At 40.7% G+C, this 22,379-nt stretch overlaps 1 protein-coding gene across 3 annotated transcripts in view; it reads right to left on the reverse strand.

The window, feature by feature from the left end:
* The window catches only part of SLC12A6 (solute carrier family 12 member 6), a 98,274-nt gene extending 76,828 nt beyond the window's left edge, over positions 1–21,446 (reverse strand). For 2 of the 3 annotated variants that reach the window (XM_066342702.1, XM_066342701.1), the window contains exon 1: positions 19,921–21,445. In XM_066342702.1, coding sequence (XP_066198799.1) covers positions 19,921–20,188 — 268 coding nt within the window. In that variant the 5' untranslated portion in view covers positions 20,189–21,445. Of the gene's footprint in view, positions 1–19,920 lie in introns of all 3 variants that reach the window. The other variant, XM_066342704.1, reaches the window with a different exon arrangement.
* Positions 21,447–22,379: the final 933 nt, after the last annotated feature.

The raw sequence follows: 22,379 nt of genomic DNA on the forward strand, positions 1-22,379 counted from the left end.
TGGTTGCTGGCCTGAGCCCAAAGGTCACTGGCTTGAAGCCCAAGGTTGCTGGCTTGAGTAAGGGGGTCACTGGCTCGGCTGGAGCCCCCCACTCAAGGTATGTGTGAGAAGCAATCAATGAACAAGTAAAGTGATGCAACTATGAGTTGATGCTTCTCATCTCTCTCCCTTCCTGTCTCTTTCTTGCTAAAAAAATAAAATAAATAAAATGAAAATAAAATCATAATGAAAACTGTTGGCAAGTATGTAAAACTAATTTTGGTGGCAATGTAAAATGATACAAACACTCTGGGAAAAGGTCTGGCAGTTTTTTTTGTTTTTGTATTTTTCTGAAGTTGGAAACAGGGAGGCAGTCAGACAGACTCCCGCATGCGCCTGACAGGGATCCACCCGGCACACCCACCAGGGGGTGATGCTCTGCCCATCTGGGGCATTGCTCTGTTGCAAACAGAGCCATTCTAGTGCCTGAGGCAGAGACCATAGAGCCCTCCTCAGCGCCCGGGCCAACTTTGCTCCAATGGAGCCTTGGCTGTGGGAGAGGAAGGGAGAGACAGAGAGGAAGGAGAGGGGGAGGGGTGGAGAAGCAGATGGGCGCTTCTCCTGTGTGCCCTGGCCGGGAATTGAAGCCAGGACTCCTGCACGCCAAACGGATGCTCTACCACTGAGCCAACCAGCCAGGGCCAAGGTCTGGCAGTTTTTAATAAATTTTAATAAATTTAGGTATACATATAACCTATGACCCAGTAATTCCTCTTCTAGGTATTTACCCAAGAGAAATAAAAGCGTACGTTCATTTAAAAAATTGAAAAAGTATGTTTATAGCAGCTTTATTCATACAGCCCAACAGGAAACAACCCAGGTATCTGTCAACAGGATAAAGAAATTGTAGTATATTCACACAGTAGGTTTTTACTCAACAATAAAGACAAATGAACTATTACTAACATTCAACAACATAGATCTCAAAAACTATGTATTATAAATTATTCATTACACATTAATTATATACATAATTGTTTTAGGGGTGAAGCACACTGATGTCTGCAATTTACTTCAAAATGTTTCAAAAGTGGATGAGTCAATAGAAGGAATAAATATGTGATAAAACAAATGTAGGAAATGTTAACTATAGCATCTGGAGGATACAAATATGGGTGTTCACCAAACTTTCATTCATCAAATTCTTTCAACTTTTCTGTATGTTTGAAAATTTTCATAATAATATGTTGGAAAGAAACACAATGAACTGAAATCTAAAGACCTTAGGATCTAAGTATAAAGCACATCACTTATGGGTCAAATTCTGTTTCACATAAAATTTAGGAAGTTGCAAAAAAAAAAATTAGGCAGTTGCACAAATGCTTTCCCAGTACTTTGATTTTACAGTGTTGAATGTTTGAAATTTGAGTCATAAACAAGTTTTCAATATTTACATTTTTAGATTATAAAAATCTATGATATTTTTCAGTATTGAGATATAAGCCATGCTAGGGTAAAAGGATCTCTATAATGGCATTACTCCATTGTACAAGAGGCCAAATATTATACATTATACTTAAAAAAATGTTTTCAATTTATTTGAAGATGGAGGAGAGAAGCATCAACTTGCTGTTCCACTTAAGTGTTCCATTTAGTTGTGCACTCATTGGTCGCTTCTCATATGTGCCCCGACCGAGATCGAACCCATGACCTAGGCGTGCTAGGACGATGCTCCATCTACTGAACCACACGGTCAGGGCTATACATGTTATACTTATTTTGCTAATTACTTTCAGTAAAACACTTTTTTATTTTGGTCTGTCCTGTGGTGGCGCAGTGGATAAAATGTCAACCTGAAATGCTGAGCTTGCTGGTTCAAAACCCTGGGCTTACCCAGTCAAGGCACATACAAGAAGCAACTACTACAAGTTGATGATTCCTGCTCTTCCCCGCCCCCTTCTCTCTATATGTATCAATAAATAAAATCTTTTTAAAAACCCACTTTTTTTGTGACTATGTCTGCTTTAAAAAAAGAAAAGTCCATTCTTTAAAAGAATGGGTCTACTTTAGGTAATATTTTCAAAGTACAATTTCCTCTGCTACACTACCCAATTATATATTTGTAATCACAGATGACAACTCATGATAACCAGCATTTTGTTTTATTCAACCCATCTATTAAACAAAAACAAATTAGATTTAGTAAAATGACTGAAATAATTAAAGTCAATGAAAAATTATTTTCAACCTAAGGATTCTATATTAGATTATAATATATTGTTATACTATATTATGAAAAATCAATCAATTTTAGAGCAAATCATGTATTTCTTTTGAGAATTGTATTGTCCAAAAGCTATGTAGACAATCTAGAATCACAAAATCTCACTGCTGAAATGATTCTGAAAAATAATCTAGTAATGCATGCTAAAAATTGATCTGTGATGCAGTAAGCAAAATCCCTGGAATTAAAAAAATCACAGGCCTGACCTGGGTGGCTCAGTGGAAAAGCATTGACCTGGAACGCTGAGGTCACTGGTTCAAAGTCCTGGACTTAGCTGGTCGAGACACATGTGGGAATTGATGCTTCCTGCTCCCCCCGCCCTTCTCTCTCTCTCCCCCCTCTCTAAAATGAATAATGTATTAAAAAAATTATTTTTAATCACATACATTGTGAATACATGAATTTTACCAAATGTCATTTTGTTCATTTTTGACAGCATCTTGCAGATAAAATGTTGAGATTTTAATAATATGTTCACTGATACTCTTTTTTAAATAAAAACACACAAAGCTTGATCAAAGGTATCACCAAGCTATTAGAAAGCTGGAAATGTGTAAAACAGAAGAGACTAGATTTCACAAGCACATAGTGTAGACTTAATTCACCTTATCTGTCCAGACCTTTTCACAGAATTCTCTCAATCTCGCATGCACATCCTAAGAAAACATTTTATGCTAGTACCGTTGTGTACATGTATACATGCACACACTGCACATACACAAGTTCAGTGGGAGTACTAAGCAAAGAACAATAGTTTTGATTTGGAAACAGATTCAAATCTATGAATATCTCCTAAACTCTTATAGTTTGAAGACATCATTCAGAGAGCTTTACTTGCTATTAAGATCTAGCCACCCTTAACCTTTAAAATTGTAACCAATATTAACAGTATTTGGTTTATTAGAAATGGAGTTTTTACAATAAATAGTAAAGAAAGTGGAATCTACTTCTAAGCAGTTGCTACTAATGTTGTTATTGTTTCAAGATACTTAGGGTGGACATTCTTATTGAATCATTGCAACCACTAACCAGCAACTAAATACAAGTAGAAGCTATCTACATTATACTTTACAGTGGTACCTTGAGATAAAAATTTAATTCGTTCTGTAACCGAGCTCATAAGTCAGTCAACTCGTATATCAAACTGCTGATACTGGACCCGTGCGCCAATGTGCCAACTAGCAGCAGCTTCCCAAGTCGCTACTCGTATCTTGGAATTTCGCTCGGATCTTGACCAAAAATAGACCGAGTCGCAACTCGTATCTTAAAAATTCATATGTTGGTCTGTTCGTATCTCAAGGTACCACTGTATGTATGTATGCATGTCTTTATTTATTTATTTTGTATTTTTCTGAAGTGAGAAGCAGGGGTGCAGGGAGACAGACCTCCACATGCGCCTGACCAGAATCCACCTGACATTTCCACTAGGGGTAGATGCTCTGCCCATCTGGGTTATTGTTCTGTTGCAACCGGAGCCATTCTAACGACTGAGGCAGAGGCCATGGAGTCATCCTCAGTGCCTGGGGCCAACTTTGCTCCAATGGAGCTCTGGCTGCAGGAGAGGAAGAGAGAGACAGAGAGGAAGGAGTGGAGAAGCAGATGGGTGCTTCTCTTGTGTGCCCTGGCTGGGAATCGAACCCAGGACTTCCACACACTGGGCCGATGCTCTACCGCTGAGCCAACTGGCCAGGGCTATATTTTAATTTTCTTGATTAAAATATGTTCTTGGGCCCTGGTCGGTTGGCTCAGTGGATGACATCGGCTCGCCATGGGGATATCCCAGGTTTGATTCCCAGTCAGGCCACACAGGAGAAGTGACCATCTGATTCTCTCTCCCCCTTCTCTTCGTTCCTCAGCCAGTGGCTTGATTGGTTCAGGAGCTGAGGATAGCTTGGCTGGTCTGAGTGTCAACCTTAGGTACTAAAAATAGCTCAGCTGATTTGAGCATCTTCCCCAGACAGGGGTTGCTGGGTAGATCCTGGTCAGGGCATGTATGGGAGTCTGTCTCACATCTCTTCTCCTATCACTTAAAAAAAAAAAAAAAAGTTCTTGATCAAGGTAAGTTTATGAAGGACTTTAAGCTACAAAGGTTAATCATGCTTTATCCTCAGTTGTAATCTCTTCATACTCTTTATTCTATAAATCTTTATCATAATCAATCTGTAATGATTTGTACTATTGAGAGAGATGTGTTTCAGAGGTAAAAGAAGTGAATTTCTTTAAAATATCTAACTTCAGGTACAGAGCTCTACAGAGAACAAAGAGATCATATGTGTTAAAGCAGAGATTGTGTGTGTGTGTGTGTGTGTGTGTGTGTGTGTGTGTGAGAGAGAGAGAGAGAGAGAGAGAGAGAGAGACAGGGAGAGAGATGAGAAGCATCAACTGGTGATTGCGACTCTTAAGTTGTCATTGGTTGCTTCTCATAGGTGCCTTGACCAGAGGGCTCAAGCAGAGCCTGTGACTCCTTGCTCAAGTCAGCGACCTTGGGCTCACACCAGTGCCCTTGGGCTTCAAACCAGTGACCCTTGGGCTCAGGCCAGCAACCATGGGATCATGAACTCACGTAGAACAGATTCTTTTCTTTTTGTAAGTACTTTATTTTTTTGGGAGAGGTGAGACAGAGAAAGTGGGGGGTGTGGTGGGGTGGAGCAGGAAGCATCAACTCTAGTAGTTTCTCGAATGTGCCTTGACCCGGCAAGCCTGAGGTTTTGAACCGGCAAGCTCACATTCTAGGTTGACATTTTATCCACTGCACCACCACAGGTCAGGCAGATCAGAGATTCTTAAGAAAAATATCAGACTTACATGAAAGACTAACCTACTCCCCCACCCCCATTCAAAGAGTCATACTTCAAAGGGCCACTGGTAGAGAAACACAACTTCGCGCTCCCTTGAATGTGGTATCATTCAGGTTAGGCAAACATATAAAAGGCTGTGAACCATTATTTTAGAACAGTGGTCCCCAACCTTTTTTGGGCCACGGATCGGTTTAATGTCAGAAAATATTTTCACGGACCGGCCTTTAGGGTGGGACAGATAAATTTATCATGTGACCGAGACAAGCGTCAAGAGTGAGTCTTAGACGGATGTAAAAGAGGGAATCTGGTCATTTTTTAAAAATAAAACATCGTTCAGACTTAAATATAAATAAAACGGAAATAATGTAAGTTATTTATTCTTTCTCTGCGGACTGGTAACAAATGGCCCACAGACTAGTACCAGTCCGTGGCCCGGGGGTTGGGGACCACTGTTTTAGAACACTGACTTACAAATTACCTCTGGGGTAAAGGACTATTTTTCCTTAAATTTCTAATTCATTGTGGGCTAAACATTTTATAAAAAAGAAGTGAATTACTGTAAAATAAAAAATATACAAAATATAAGTTTCAATTAAATTTTTTTTTTAATTAAGAGGAGAGGAGATAGAGAAATAGACTCCCACATTCACCCCAACCGGGATCCACCCGGCAGCCCCCATCTGGGGCCAATGCTGGGACCAACCCAGCTAACCTCAGCACACAGAGCTGATGCTCAAACCAACTGAGCACAAGCTATGAAAGGGGAAGAGAGAAAGGGGAGAGGGAGGGGGAGAAGCAGATGGTCGCTTCTTCTGTGTGCCCTGACTGAGGATCAAACCCTGGACATCTGCATGCCAGGCCAATGTTCTATCTAACCAGTCAGGGCCCAGAAGGAAGTATTACCTTTTACAACAGCATGGATGGACCTGGATATTATTATACTAAGTGAAATAAGCCAGGCAGCCTGACCAGGCAGTGGCACAGTGGATAAGGTGTCAAACTGGGAGGTGAAGGACCCAGGTTCGAAAGCCCGAGGTCGCTAGCTTGAGCGCAGGCTCATCTGGTTTGAGCAAGGCTCGCCAGCTTGAGCTCAAGGTCACTGACTTAAGCAAGGGGTCACTTAGTCTGCTGTAGCCCCCCAGTCAAGGCACAAGTAAGAAAGCAATCAATGAACAACTAAGGTGCCACAACAAAGAATTGATGCTTCTCATCTCTCTCCGTGTCTGTCTGTCCCTATTTATGCCTCTCTCTGTCTCTCTCTGTCCTGTCTCTCTCTCACACACACAAACACACACAAAAGAAATAAGCCAGGCAGAGAAAGACAAATGCCATATGATCTCACTTTTATGTCGAATATAATAAACACAGAGTGTTGAACTGGAACACAGAGGAACCAGGTTTGAAACCCCAAGGTTGCCGGCTTGAGCACCGGCTCATCTGGCTTGAGTGTGGGCTCACCACCTTGAGCACAGGGTTGCTAGCTTGAGTGTGGGATCATAGACATGACCTCATGGTTGCTAGCTTGAGCCCAAAGGTAGCTGGCTTGAGCCCCTCTACCCCGTCTAGACACATATGAGAAAGTAATCAATGAACAACTAAGGTGTCGCAACAAATTGATGCTTCTCATCTCTCTCCCTTCCTGTCTGTCTGTTCCTGTCTCTCTCTGTTGCTGTCATAAATAAATAAATACTTCCTAGATAGGCTTCTAGTCAACATTATAAACAGTGTATAGAAATAAAACTAGTATTAAGCAACATGTTGTCAATACTTAGGTTATATTTCCAAAAAAGGAAAAAACATAATGCCTTTTTTAAATTTTCACCTCATTGCAAAAGTGTCTTTACCAGTGGTGGCACAGTGGATAGCGCATCAACCCGGGACACTCAGGTTAGAAACCCTGAGGTCGCTGGCTTAAGCATGTACTCATCCGGCTTAAGCGCGGGCTCACCCAGCTTGAGCACAGGGTCGCAGGCCTGAGCATGGGATCATCAACATGATCCCATGGTAGCTGGCTTGAGCCCACAGTCACTGGTTCAGCCTATGCTCCCCCCCATCAAGGCACGAATGAGAAGCAATCAATGAACCACTAAAGTGTCCCAACTATGAGTTGATACTTCTTATCTCTCTCCATTCCTGCCTGTCCCCACCTTGCTAAAAAAAAAAAAAAAAAAAAAAAAGACTTTATAAGTTATGACTTCCTACCCTGCAGCAAAACTCCATTTCAAAATAGATCTACTGAGCCTGACCAGGCGGTGGCACAGTAGATAGAGCGTCAGAATGGGATGCGGAGGACCCAGGTTCGAGACACCAAGGTCGCCAGCTTGAGCGTGGGCTCATCTGGTTTGAGCAAAGCTCACCAGCAAGGTCACTGGCTTGAGCAAGGGGTTACTTGGTCTGCTGTAGCCTCACGGTCAAGGCACATATGAGAAAGCAATCAATGAACAATTAAGGTGTCGCAACAAAAAACTGATGATTGATGCTTTTCATCTCTCTCCATTCCTGTCTGTCTCTATCTATCCTTCTCTCTGACTCTCTGTCTCTGTAAAAAACTAAAAAATAAAAAAAAAATAGATCAGTGCTACTACATTGCCCTAGATATTTTGCACATCATTTGTTGTAAAAACAAAAACAAAAACAAACAAAAAACAAAAACAAAACAGCCTGACCTGTGGTAGTATAGTGAATAAAGCATCCACCTGGAATGCTGAGGTTACCAGTTCAAAACCCTGGGCTTGCCCAGTCAAGGCACATACAAGAAGCAACTACTATGAGTTGATGCTTCTCGCTACTCCCTCCACCTCTCTCTCTCTCTCTCTCTGAAACCAATAAAAATAAAATATTAAAACAAACAAAAAAAAACCCCCAAAGAGTAAAATATACATTGCTAGGATAGATTCCCTTTTAGGGATTTAGAATCTTTAAAATTTTGTTATTTGGGAAATACCATTTTATGAACTGCCCCCACCCCAATATTTCCTTTCATGCCCCCAAATGCCACATAATATAATTGCAAAAATGTACATAGAACATAAAAATTACATTTCTTTGCCTGACCAGGCAGTGGCGCAGTGAGTAGAGCATCGGACTGGAGATGCGGAAGACCCAGGTTCGAGACCCCAAGGTCGCCAGCTTAACTGCAGGCTCATCTGGTTTGAGCAGAGCTCACCAGCTTGGACCCAAGGTCACTGGCTCGAGCAAGGGGTTACTCGGTCTGCTGAATGCCCACGGTTAAGGCACATATGAGAAAGTAATCAATGAACAACTAATGTGTCGCAATGAAAAACTGATGATTGATGCTTCTCATCTCTCTCTGTTCCCGTCTGTCTGTCTCTATCTATCCCTCTGACTCTCTCTCTGTCCCTGTAGAAAAAAAAAAAAAAAATTACATTTCTTTTATGCTTCCTCTACTGTACTATACAGCTGAAGCTTAATAAATGTTTCAACAGAGCCAACTACAGTTAGTAGAGAAAGTGCAATGACAAGACAATGGTACTTAGAATCACATACCTGGTTTCAAATCACTATTATTCAATGTATTACGTGTATGACCTTGGGCAGCTTATTTACTCATATTAGCTTCAGTTTTCTCCTGAATAAAAAGTCCCATCTTAGCTCAGAAGAAAATGACTTATTTTATTTTTTAAAAGATTTTATTTATTAATTTTAAAGAGAGGGGAGAGAGGGAGAGAGAGAAGGAGAAAAGGGGGAAGGAGTGAGAAGCATCAACTCATAGTAGTTGTTTCTTGTATGTGTCTTGACCGCACAAGCCCAGGGTTTTGAACCTGGGACCTCAGCATTCCAGGTCGACGTTCTATCCGTTGCACCACCACAGGTCAGGCTACAAATGATTTTTTTAAGTGAAAAAATATCAAAACTGATAATTTTTCAGGAAAAGATTCGATTTCATCTAATAGGAAAGAATGTTTTCCTATTTCCTATTTATTATTAAAATTTTATTTGGAAATTAGCACACACTGCCAAACTAGAAAAAAATAAGTTAACATGCAATTTAGGATGTAAATTAGCCAGCTGTGAAAATAAATTTTATTTCTAGGTATTTTTTAAAAAGCTAGACATTAATACTCTCAAAATAGAATAAAGATAAATTTCTGTTGGATTCAATTTCTCACAGCTCCTCACATTAAAAATCTACACATGTATGCAATAATTTTAAACTATTACTGTTTTCTTTTTTAAAACTAGCAATATGAAAAATAAATAGCCTATGTCTAAAGTAACAGTAGACTCAGCTGGTAAAATGGAGAAAATTCAGATACCACCATGCCAAAAATTAAAGTATCTTTCAACTGTAAACAGATGAATGCTATAAAGTGAGTATCTTACATGAGTTTCTCAAGGCCATTAGAAATGTAATAAGGTGATAAGGCTTAGCAATGCAGTGATAAAAATGCAAAGCAGAAGTTGCCACTGACTAATTTAGCACAGAAACCAGAGACTGAAACCCAGACCTTAGCTAAAATAACAAGAAATTTTATATAAAAAAAAGCGAGAAAAGAACAAAGTTAGGATTAAGATCTAAACATACTTGTCATTTCCTTTAACTTAATAAAGCACTTATTTTCTAATATTGTACTTTTCAACTACAAAAAACTCAATTTTAGAGGGAAAAACGAAAACTTCAGCCCTTACATTTTTTTTTTCAATTAAGACATCCAAAGATTTTTGCAGAGCCTCTCAGGTTGATTTATATACAATGCTGACTTGATTCTGAAATTTTGTTAACTCTAAATTCCATCAATGAGTTTACAGTAGCTTAAAATTCTTCAAAAGTAAAATGCACTTGAATATCAGAAAATATGACAAATGAACACCTTAGAACTGAGCAAATTTGGTAGTATTTCCTATTAATCAACTATTGCACTTAAGCAGTTAAAACAAGGGTGCTGTGTGTGTGTATTTATATTCTGAAATTTTGTGCTCACATCTTCATATTTAATTGCTGGGATTAAACAAAATACAACAAAGCACTAAATCACAATATTTTAATGGGAATATCTTGTTTTCCCATTTACTTACAACACTTCATTAAAATAATTGTTCTATACATTCACAAAATAAAATGATTTCATAATTCCTACAATATAGTTTCCCAAATTTTCATACCTACTGTTAAGAATCACATCACCAAGACCTTAAAACCCATGTATTGTAATTTTCAATGCTCTGCGTCAACAAGCCCACCAGAAGCAGCTGTGCAGACTGTGTCAGGACAAAAGAGCAAGGACTGAAGGCTGTGTGCTGGAATGCAGGCCCTTCTCCAGTGACGTTTGGAAGGGGTGCTTTTTAGAATTTGCATAAAGGTCTTGCTAGTCAAGTATTTATTAGGCAGAGGGGACAAAAAAAGAGTTCACTATCCAAAAGTTCATAGCATAATATCATCCTCATAGGTCATCACAAATTGCCTTAAAAGTCAGCATTAGAAACATTCATTTTATAACAGCCTTAAATGACAAAGCATGGCTTTTATGAGGTCCGCAGGTTCCCAAGAGTGTCTTTTTCCTTCTTTTCTATTCCAGTACAGGTAATATCAAAGCAAAACTTATGAGAATCTGGAATTAAGAAACATGCCAGTGAGAGAAAAAGAATGAAGTCCCTGGTAGGAAGAATCAGTGATGACACAGAAGAGACTAAAGATAAAAGACAAGAAGTTGAAGCAATCGCTTTACCAATCACTGATATTTAATACAATTATCTAAGGCAGAGTTTTTCAGCTACCACTCCGTGAACTGCTGCTTATCTGCCAGAAATTTTGTGTGGGTCTGTGAAAGAATTAGCCACCCCGATGTTTCATGAAGATTATAGACCCACTGATCTTAGTCGAATTCACTTATGCTCAGGGTAACTGACACTTATCAGCCTGTATTGATGAAAACTCTATTGAGGTAGTCTTAGATATCTTTGGAACTTGTAGGCTTGTTCAAACAACCTTTTGCACCTTGCAGAGCATTTATCAATTACAAGCAACAGAGAAGAAACACTTGGACAAACTTATGTAGTATTCAATGCGTTGTACATGTGGAATTCGGAAATCAAGAACCAACTTGTACCATGTTGAACTGTTAGGTGTGGGTAAAATAAAAATTTATGTGATGAGTGAGTGTTTCCCTTTCTGGCCGGTTAGGTCACCGGTCCCTGAGTGTAAAAGGGTTGAAAACCACTGACCTAAATAAAGAATTCTATGACAGACTTCTATAAAACAAAGTCCTTTCTATTATAGCACCTTAACTGCAGTTCAATCTTTTAAAAGTTTTTCACTATAGACATTTTCAAATATACACAAAAGCAGAGAGAACAGTAAAATGCATCCTCACGTACCTTTGATTCCAATTCAATAAATTAGATATGGTTGTCAATCTTGTTTTGTGTATCTCTCCTCAAATTTTGTTTGGGGGTGGGGTGGGGAGGACGTTTCATTTCATCTATAAATACTTCAATATGAAACTCCAAAGATAAGGCCTTTACATTACCAAGTCATAAATATATGTGAAAATTCAAAATTCCTTTATATCATTTAATACCAAGTACATGGTCACATTTCTCTGATTATCTTAGTGTCTTTTAACAGTTGTTTCGTTCACATGTGGATCCAAACAAAGTTCATACACTGCATTTGGTTGATACACTTTTTATCTGAAAAGCTTTCCCTCCCTTGTCAAAATTCTATCTCCACTCTAGGACTTTTATTTCTTGAAGAATCTATTCAATAAAATCTCCCATATTCTGGATTTGGCTGATTGCTTCTTGTGGTACAAAATAGCATCTTATAAAGTCTAATCATTGGATATGGAGTATGGAGGAGAAAACAGCTGTGGTTTATAACCAAAATATTTCAGACAAGTGATACTAAAAACCCATAAAAAATCTATTAGAGGATGTTATTAAGTAGGTGAAGAAGGTAGCAAATCCATGTATTCTTATAAAACTATCCATTTTATAAAACTATCCATTATAAAACTATCTTATACATTTTTCTGGCTCACTAATAGAGTGTCAAAGTGAAATGGATAAGTATTCAACACTCATACAATATTAAAAGTATACTTAAAAGGAGGGTAATTAAGCCTGACCTATTGTGGCACAGTGGATGAAGCATCAACCTGGAATGCTGAGGTTGCCAGTCAAAACCCCAGGTTTGTCAGGTAAAGCACATACAACAAGCAATAAATGAACAACAAAAATGAAGCAACTCGTCGGCCTGGCATGCAGGAGTCCTGGGTTCGATTCCCAGCAAAGGCACACAGGAGAAGCACCCATCTGCTTCTCCACCCCTCCCCCTCTCCTTCCTCTCTGTATCTCTCTTCCCCTCCCGCAGCCAAGGCTCCACTGGAGCAAAGTTGGCCCAGGCGGCGAGGATGGCTCTGTGGCCTTTGCCTCAGGCGCTAGAATGGCTCTGGATGCAACAGAGCGATGCCCCAGATGGGCCTAGAGCATCGCCCCCTGGTGGGCATGCCAGGTGGATCCCAGTCGGGCGTATGCGGGAGTCTGTCTGACTGCCTCCCTGTTTTCAACTTCAGAAAAATACCAAAAAAAAACAACCAAAAAACCCCCCCAGCAACTATTAGTTGATATGTCTCGCTCCCCCTTCTCTCTCTCTCTCTCTCTCTCTTTCTCTCCTCATTCTAAAATCAATCACTAAAAAATAAATAAATAAAAGAAGAGTAATTATCACTTGTGACTGGCAATGCAATATAATTCACTTGCAGGGAGTCCTTGGGTTACGACAGTCTCAACATGTGGCGCTTCGAGTTTATGACACTTACTCCCATAAAAACTTTAAAAAATTGAGACGTGTTTCGGCTTATGCTGTTAGCGTCATACTTACAGACTATGTGGGTGAACTAGTTTCAGACTAGTCTGGAACAATTCTTGAAGGCAGAGAGGCCTAGAGCAGATCCTGTACCCTCCACATCAGCTGCTTCTCAAGGTGAAACACCTGTAGTACAGGTAGAATCATCTCCAGTGTCTCCAGCGTGTTCCTAGGCAATCCTGATTCACCTGACCCAGTATCTCCAGCACCTTCTGCAGGTTCCCCTGCCTCTCCAGCTTCCTCCTCCCAAAGGTCACTCTCTCCCACCTTGCAATACCCCTTCTACTGTGCAAACCAACCAAAGGAATAAAGGTAAAAAAAATTTTTTACACTCATTTTTAGTCATTTTTTCTGTTACTACAGTACAGTGTACACAGTACATTTATGTCCTTTTCCTTTTTCTGTGGCTTAGTTGTGTTTTTAAGTTCTAGATTATGATTTTACAACTATGTTAGGATAGGTAAGTGACTTAGGCTAGGGCGTGTTTCGACTTACACCAAAATTCAGGTCACATCACTTTTGTAGAAACTGAACTGTGTTCTAACCTGAGGACCCCTATATTTTGGTTTGGAGCAAAAAACCAGAAGTTTTTTTGAAAAGTATAAAAAGAGTGCTTGGTATTTTGAAACATGTTCTTGTGGGGAAAAAAAGTGTGTTGTTGTTGTTTTTTTTAAAGTAAGAGGAGGAGAGATAGACAGATTCCTACATGCGCCCCAACTGGGATCCACCGGCAACCCCTTTCTAGGGCCAATGCTTAAATCAGCCAATCTATCCTTAGCGCTGACACTCGGGCCAATCAAGCCACTGGCTATGAGAAGGGAAAAGAGAAAGAAAAGAGGGGAAGAAAAGCAGGTGGTCACTTCTACCATGTGCCCTGACCAGGGATCGAACCTGGGACATCCACATGGTAGGCTGACACTCTATCCACTGAGCTGACTGGCCAGGGCCAAAAGAATTGCTTTTAAGTTACTTAGTCAAACATTACTCTGATTTAACCCTACAATGAGTCACTAATGAGACCTACTGTTAACAAAGAATTGGTAGACCAGCCCAGTAGGCTAAATGTCCATATGTCAGTGTAAGACATTCTGACAGTTAAGGAAAAGCCTGCTGTGCTTAATCCACCCTTCAAAGCCCACCTCAGGTGGAAAAGTTCATCCCATGGTGGTAGCATTAATCACTTTCCCCTTTTGAGCTATGGTTTTCAACTCTGGTCTTTTATGAGAACATGCTGAAGAACTTTTTTTTTGGGTGACAGAGATAGAGACAGAGAGGGACAGATAGGACAGATAGACAGGAAGGGAGAGAGATGAGAAGCATCAACTCATAGTTGTGGCATCTTAGTTGCTCATTGATTTTTCATATGTGCCTTGACTGGGGGGCTACAGCAGATCGAGTGACCCCTTACTCAAGACAGCAACCTTGGGTTCAAGCTGGTGAGCTTTGCTCAAAACAGATGAGCCTGCAACCTCGGGGTTTCGAACCTGGGTCCTCTGTGTCCCAGTCGAATGCTCCTGGTCAGGCCAAGGTGAAGAACTTTTAAAAACTACTCATGCAATTACATCAGAATGCCTGAGAATGGGGCAGAGGTGTTTTTTTTCTTTTTTCTTTTACAGAGACAGAGAGAGAGAGAGAGAGAGTCAGAGAGAGGGATAGACAGGGACAGACAGACAGGAACGGAGAGATGAGAAGCATCAATCATTAGTTTTTCGTTGCGCGTTGCAACACCTTAGTTGTTCATTGATTGCTTTCTCACATGTGCCTTGACCACGAGCCTTCAGCAGACCGAGTAACCCCTTGCTTGAGCCAGCGACCTTGGGCTCAAGCTGGTGAGCTTTTGCTCAAACCAGATGAGCCCGCGCTCAAGTTGGCGATCTCGGGGTTTCGAACCTGGGTCCAGTCCCACTCTTTACCCACTGCACCACCGCCTGGTCAGGCTATTTTTTTAGAATGATTGCTAGGCCCTGGCTGGTTGCGTAGTGGATAGAGCATCACCCCGGAGTGCTGAGGTCGCCCGATGGAACCTGGGGTCACTGGCTCTATCCCAAGATCGCAGGTTGGAGCCCCAATCAGGGCACATAGGAGAAGCAATCAATGGCACAACTAAGTTGAAAGAGTTGATGCTTCTTTCTCTCCCTTGCTCTCAAAAAAATTTTTTTATCCTGACCAGTAGTGGCACAGTGAATACAGCATCAACCTGGGACACAGAGATTTGAAACCCCAAGGTCGGTAGCTTGATGAGTGTAGGCTCATCTGGCTTGAGCACAGGCTCACCAGCTTGAGAACCGGGTTGCTGGCTTGAGTGTGGCATCATCTACATGACCCTATGGTTGCTGGCTTGAGCCCAAAGGTTGCTGGCTTGAAGCCGAAAAGTCACTGGCTTGAGCCCAAAGGTTGTTGGCTTAAAGCTGAAGGTTGCTGGCTTGAGCCCAAGGTCACTGGCTTGAGCAAGGGGTCACTGGCTGGGTTGGAGCCCCAGTCAAGGCAAGAAGCAATCAATGAACTAAAGTGTGCAACTACCTGATACTTCTCATCTCTCTCTCTTCCTGTGTGTCTGTCTCTCTCGTGCACCAAAAAAATTTTTAATTAAAAAAATAAAAAAGATTGCTAGATAATGCCAATATGTAGCCAAAGGAAGCTTCACTGCTTTAGTAGGTAGATGTCATTTGCCTTTATCACAGTATGCTTTTAATTTTTGTTTGTATTTCTCTTTTTATCACTCTAGATCTTTAACTCAATATATATTTATGGACTACAAGTTATGTGACATCACCATTATTCTAGGTGCTCAAGATACAAAAACAACTTTGTGTCCCTGTCCTCAAGAGAACTTTACAACCTAATTAAGAAAAATATAAATATGTAAATAAAACAAAATTAAGTGAAATAGGTACTGCTGCAGTAATAATCCGTGTAAGAGGTATGGGGACATAAAGAACTAATCTCTCCTATCTGGATATGGAGTTGAATCAGGAAAGATTTCAGAGAAGGTGACTCCTTGTAGGAGGAACTTACCTTAATTACTTCTGTATCTCTAGCACCTAACACTGCTCCATAAAAACTTGGTAACAGCTAGTCTCAAAGTTGTATACATAGAGTTCCTTGACTCAATTGGCTTTTACTTGTACTCCACTTCAGAAACCCACTCCCAAGGCTGCACAACATATCATGTTAATACTGGAATTGCCTCTCCTCTGAAACCATTAACTCCAACATTAAACATTCTGACCACAGTGTTTATTTAATCTTTCTACATATTTCACAACCACTTTACCTCATCAATTCCTCCAGTCCGTAAGCGTTTCCATTTTACCTCAGTTCATCATTTTCATTTACTGTTTTTATTCTTCTACTGCATTATTCTAAAATTTGCTGTATTTTTCTTTTTTGTATTTTGTAGTATATTTCTATTGTTATATTATACAGCACTATAACTTATATGAAAATTTGTTTCCTTTTTCTATTAGATCATAATTTTCCTTAGAACAGTTACGGGGCTCTTTTTATCAGTCCTGCATCCTTAATACCCAGAATAGGGCCTGACCCATAAATGCTCACTCAGATGTTTGGTGAAGGAATAGATAATATTCTCATCATTTTCACCACTGTGGATGAGCTCTTTAAAGGTAGAAACTATATCTTACCTGTATATTTCCTATAATTCATACCTTAGTCCCTCACCCATATTGGAGCCATAGTGAACTGTAAAGGTTGAAATGTATTACGGCCTGTATAAGACATGTAAAAATACGTTCCCTGATCTTTTTTGATATTCTTGTTTTTATATCATCAAGATAATCAAATGGTTATGAGGCAAATGTAATAAATGTTCATCCTAGCAGAGGCTAATGATATAAATGGAATGTACTGGATAGAAGCCAGGAGGCCTGCACTTCAGTCCTGGCTTTGTCACACTGTGATCTGCCAAATAACCATCTCTATAAGCCTTAATTTCCTCATTCACTAAAATGAGATTTGACCAGAATTCGATTCTTGATTATGTGAGGTTCCCTAGCATGCTATACCTCTTTAAAAATTTTGTTATCAAAATGATACACTTAATATAAAAAACAGTACCTGTCCTTCTGAATTGTTTAAAGGAAGAGTCTCACTCTTCATTCTATTTTCAAAACTCTCCAGAGATATCCATTCTTAACAGTTCCCCCTGTGTTTTTAAGGCATTCTTCATGCATAAGCAAATACAATGGTAAGAGATTTCATTTTATTTACTAACTGGACATCCCCACAAATTCTAATGGGACCCTGATGCAATGAAAGGAGGACAATAAATACTTTGATAGCAGAAAGATAATTACCTACTTTTAAAAGGCCAACAGCAGAAAAAAATTAAAACCTAGAAATAAGTATTTAAAACTTCATGTGTCACCCTGGCCTTGGTTATGCAATATAATATAAGTAAAAGATATATAATAAGAAAAGAAACTTTGGTGGTAAGCTTCTCTACAGGAAGAAACACGGAGGGCATGAGGATTGTGAGGAAAGGATTGAAAATCATGCCAAAATCATAACCCCATAAGGATGTATAGAAAGGCCCCTCCCAAAAAATCACGTAATTCTAAATATTAAAATAGCAAACACAATTCTGAAATGCAATTCTATGAGCTTAAAGATAGAGTCAACTGTAGAAAAGGAAATACCAGTTTTCCTATAGTAACTACAGCCCAGAGACAAATGTAGATTGCATGTCCTTAATCTTCTTGACAACAGTATCCTTTGAAGATCTATGTCTAATAAGAGTATCATGAAGCCAAAGGTGAAATAATTATATTTCTAACCAATTATCTCTAATGGTGGGGAAGATATATTGTAGGATGATAATCATCATAAGAATAAAATATATTATATATATATATATATATATATGAAGAAAGAGAAAAAGTAGGTCATTGGGAAAGTAGGAAGAATGTAGGATATTAGTTTCCCAAGAATATGGGGGAAAGTGTGATCCAATGCTGGATAATTTCCCTTTCATCTGGTACCAGAGAGTATTCAAACATTAAGGAACGTGTTAGATACAGAGCCAAGCTTTAACTTATGTACTCACAGACAACATAGATTTCACCTAGACTTGTACCCAGTTTTACCCTTATAGTATAAAATGACACCACTCTGGACTATAAGGAATGCTTACAGGTAAGAGATCCTGAACAAGAATCCTGTTCTGCAAAGCTAACACATTACAGAAACAAGCCCACTTTTTAAAACAAAATACAAATACAATTCCATAACATATTGTCCAGAAGTCTAATAACATTTAACTATAAATCACCTAATGAAATAATTAACTGTTACAGTCTTTACCTGGCATTTTTACAACTTAAAATACAGTAGGATAAATAACTAAAACTATACTTCAGAGTTAATGTGGAGAAAAAGAAATTATTTTTAGTTCATAAGTTATTTGATAAATTATTTTTATTTCACCATGTAATTTTATATAAAATTTTACGTGGTATACAGTGCAAAATTTGTTAAGTTGAAAACAGTTAAGTCCAGGAACTAACTTGTAATATCTCCTACTAAATAAATGATTAGTTGAGTTTAAGTGAATTCTAGGACTATAAACTTCTACCAAATCTACCTTGTTTCCAAACATTTAAAAATACAAACAGAAATAAGGAACTGAAATCATTCTGTTTTCCTGCACCCTTTAGGTTAGGAGGAACAACATTTCCTGACACTAGAAAATGGCAAGTCAGCCTCACTTTCACAAGTCAGTGGTTGAAGCTATGGTTTTCAAATCTGGGTAGAACATCATTTTCAGACTCTAAGATTCTTACAAGAAATTTTCATTACCAGACATACCTACATAAACTAGAATACAGAACTAAATATATAAAGAATATTAAACTAAATATATAAAGTAGTACAGCAGTTCTCAAACTTTAGAGTCCTAAAAATGTTACGATCTCTTCATTCACCTCTCTCTTCATCGCCTCTTCCCACTATTTCCAATGAAAATTTCCAAGTTAGCCAACACAAATTGGTTCAGAAAGCTAAAAGTCTGTCGTGGTCAATTAAGTCATAAGTGGCTCATGTGCTACTTTCTGACTGCAAAGGCTCAATACTCAATACATTCCACTTAAAGTTCAAAGTGAAATGATTATGTAGCAATTAGGCCCTAAAAGACTCTTTAGAATTTCTCTATTAGATAGGATAGCACAATAGATCTATTTGGCCTCACCTGGAGTGAGCTTAGATACTTGATCCACTGTCACTGTAAAATATACTTTTTTTGTGTGTGTGACAGAGAGAGGGACAGACAGGTAGGAAGGGAGAGAGATGAGAAACATCAATTCTTTGTTGTGGCCCCTTAGTTGTTCATTGATTGCTTTCCCATATGTGCACTGACGGGGGGCTACAGCAGACTTAATGCCCCCTTGCTCAATCCAGCGACCTTCGGCTCAAGCTGGGGAGCCTTGCTCAAATCAGATGAGCCCATGCTCCAGCTGGCAACCTCGGGGTTTCGAACCTGGGTCCTCCACGTCCCAGTTCGATGCTCTATTCACTGAGCCACTGCCTGGTCAGGCTAAAATATACATTTTTAAAAAGAATTTTGTGATACAATACCTGAAGTCTTTGTAGGAAAGCCAATAACTAATATGGTCAATAACTACTCCTTGTAAGAGGCCTTAAAAATAGACTGTTAAGTTAGAGCCCCAAAGCTAGCTCTCCACTAAATTTTACAATCTTGGATTCTCTGTGATGAAAAACTATTAAATTCTTTGCCATTCATCCTTAACCAAAATACCCATTTCAATTCTAAGGAGACAAAAATGAGGCAGTCAAAATATACACCTACTTTCCTTCTTGCCATATACCTTACTGCATGTCACATTACTACTACCGAGAGTCACTATGCTAATAATTATTTCAAAGGGTTCCTAAGCATCTGGAAAAGAGGTATCTTGGTTCCTGATTACTGTGTAACAGAAAAATGATCTTCCCAGAAGACAGTCATCCTTGGCAAATAAGCAATAAAAGAATCCTGTCATCTGTGTTTTACTTACCCTCAGTAACATCCTGGGGGTTAGAAGTCCGGTCACTGGCCGGATCCAGTGCCACAGTTGCCAGTGAAGTGGTGGCTCCAGACATCTCACTCATAGGCTCACTACGGCTTGTTTCTGGCACACTCTCCCGGGAACTAAATCTTACTCGGGAACTGGATCGGGAACTGAGGTCTGGGCTGGTGTCTGACAAACCTGGAATATCATCAATCTTTGTTGGTGTCACCATGAACCGAACTGAAGCCATCTTGGTGGTTTCTGGAGGATGCATTTTTTCTTTTTCTTTTCCTTTATAAGGGCAAAGAAAAAAAGGGAAAAAACTGCAAAATCCTTCCTCCTACGCTAGCTGATTTTGATCACAAAAATAGAAAAGATAACTTAAAACCCCCCTCAGTTATCTTGATTTACACCACAAAGAGCCCCAAATAAGAACCTTTATACTCAGAATTCAAGCGGACTGTCTTAGAAAGTGCACTACTAGCAGATGAAAAATAAGGGGGAAAAAAGACAAAACGATGCCAATTTTGTGTAACTTTGTTCCTTCAGAATGACGAGCTATCTAGCTATGCCTCCTGGTCCAGGGCTGCGGGTTTAGTGCCATGGTCTTAGAGAAAGAAGCAGGTGAAGACTTTCTCCCTTTGACCCCCAGGTTTCAGCCGAGGTAGTTAGTCCTTTTTCTGGTAAACGTCCCACGGTTTTAGTTGAGCGAGTGCGCACAGGGCCACCCTTATCATGCAAATATAGCGGAGAGATCGTAAAACCAGTGTACACCAGCCACCTGTTGTATATCAGGTGAATACCCCACAGGTCTGGCTGGGAGGAGGTGTGTGTAGAGCCACCCGAGGTTTCTGAGGCCGATAATCCACTTGGGTCTGGTGGGAGAGGTGCGCATGCATAACGGGAAAAATATCCCACACTAGGACAGGAGGAGGAGGAGAGAAGGGTGAACAGAGAAGGATGCAGGGGCAGAGCAGATTCCTGCCTCCAAGAGGTCCGCGGGGGTGGCCCGCCCGCTCTTCTGGCAGAAAGGTCCCTGGGATTTGGGAAGAGCGGCTAGCGGATCGAGACACCTCAGACTGTAGCTCAGGGTCGTGGCAGGTCGTTGCTAGTCCATCGAGTCCACGGTCCGCTTGTCGGTTTCCCCTGCGTGTAACAGGACGCGCGACTCCTTCCAGGAGACGCTTCCTCCCCTACCAGGTCCCTGGCGCAGGTCAGCCCCTCGCCGTTTTTCCTTCGAGTCCTAGCAGAAGAGGAGACGACCTCTTAGGCTGGCTCTTGCTGTAAGGAGGGAGAGGCGATGAAGGGAGGAGGAGGTCGCAGGTGCGGGATCCCGGCGCCAGCTGATGCAGGGTGCGCGCGCAGCTGTTGTTTACGAGAGGGTAACTGTTTCAGAGCCGCAGCACACCCGGGAGCGCTCGGGCTGGCGGGGAGGGCGCCCCCTCCCCGACCAGACGCCGGAACAGCAGTTACGTGACCTCGCCGCTCCCGGCCCTGGGCCCGGCGGGCTGAGCCGGCGCCGCCGTAGCCCCTCCCTTCCCTCCCGGCTTGTTCCTCATTCGAGGTTAACGGTCCCAAGAGAAGCGAGGGTAGCGGTCGTAGGGTGGAACCGCGGGGAGCTCCGCCCAGCCTCTGCCACCGGCAGTAAGACGGACAGACTTGCGCGCATGCGCTCGCTGGAATTGCAGCGGGATTGGCGGGTGAGGGCGGGGCCGAACGTGGGAGGTCCGGGGCACTCCGGATGTTCGGACCTGAGCTAAGTGTACTATCCTTCTCCTTCTTGGTCCTGCTTTGTTGGCCATTTTCACTCTGGAGGCATCTCAGGGAGCAGGCGCTGAGCCTTACCTTCAGAACCTCAAAAATCCCCTTTAATAAGTGTCTTTGAAAAGTCTCGACTGACTTTTAAAGAAAACATAAACTTCCTAATACCATTTATCTAGGTATGACCCTTAATGGAATTTTTATGTAGAGGACTATCCTAAAGCATTGTAGCAGCAATTTTCAGCTAGTGTGCAGAAAGAATTTTTAAAGCATTCAATACCTTACTATTTAGTCAGGGGCACGAACTTCTTTTCTCAGAGGTTGTCAAATAAAAAAATGACAATAGCCAGCCAGACTGTGGTGGTGCAGTGGCTAGAGCATCCACTTGGGAATGCTGAGGTCCTAGGTTCAAAACCCTGAGGTCACAGGCTTGGGTGGAGCTCATTGGGCTTGAGCTCAGGGGTTGCTGCCTTGAAGACCAAGGTCGCTGCCTTGAAGACCAAGGTCGCTGGCTTGAGCAAGGGATTACTGGCTTGGCTGGAGTCCCCCTGGTCAAGGCACATATGAGAAGCAACCAATGAACAAACTGAAGTGCTGCAATTACGATTTGATGCTTCTCATCTCCCTTCCTCTCTTTTTAAAATTAATAATAGTAATAATAGTGCCCTAGCTTACAGAGTCATAAAGACTAACCACCCCAAATC

The sequence above is a fragment of the Saccopteryx leptura genome, chromosome 6 (assembly GCF_036850995.1).
Source record: "Saccopteryx leptura isolate mSacLep1 chromosome 6, mSacLep1_pri_phased_curated, whole genome shotgun sequence".
Taxonomy (NCBI): domain Eukaryota; kingdom Metazoa; phylum Chordata; class Mammalia; order Chiroptera; family Emballonuridae; genus Saccopteryx; species Saccopteryx leptura.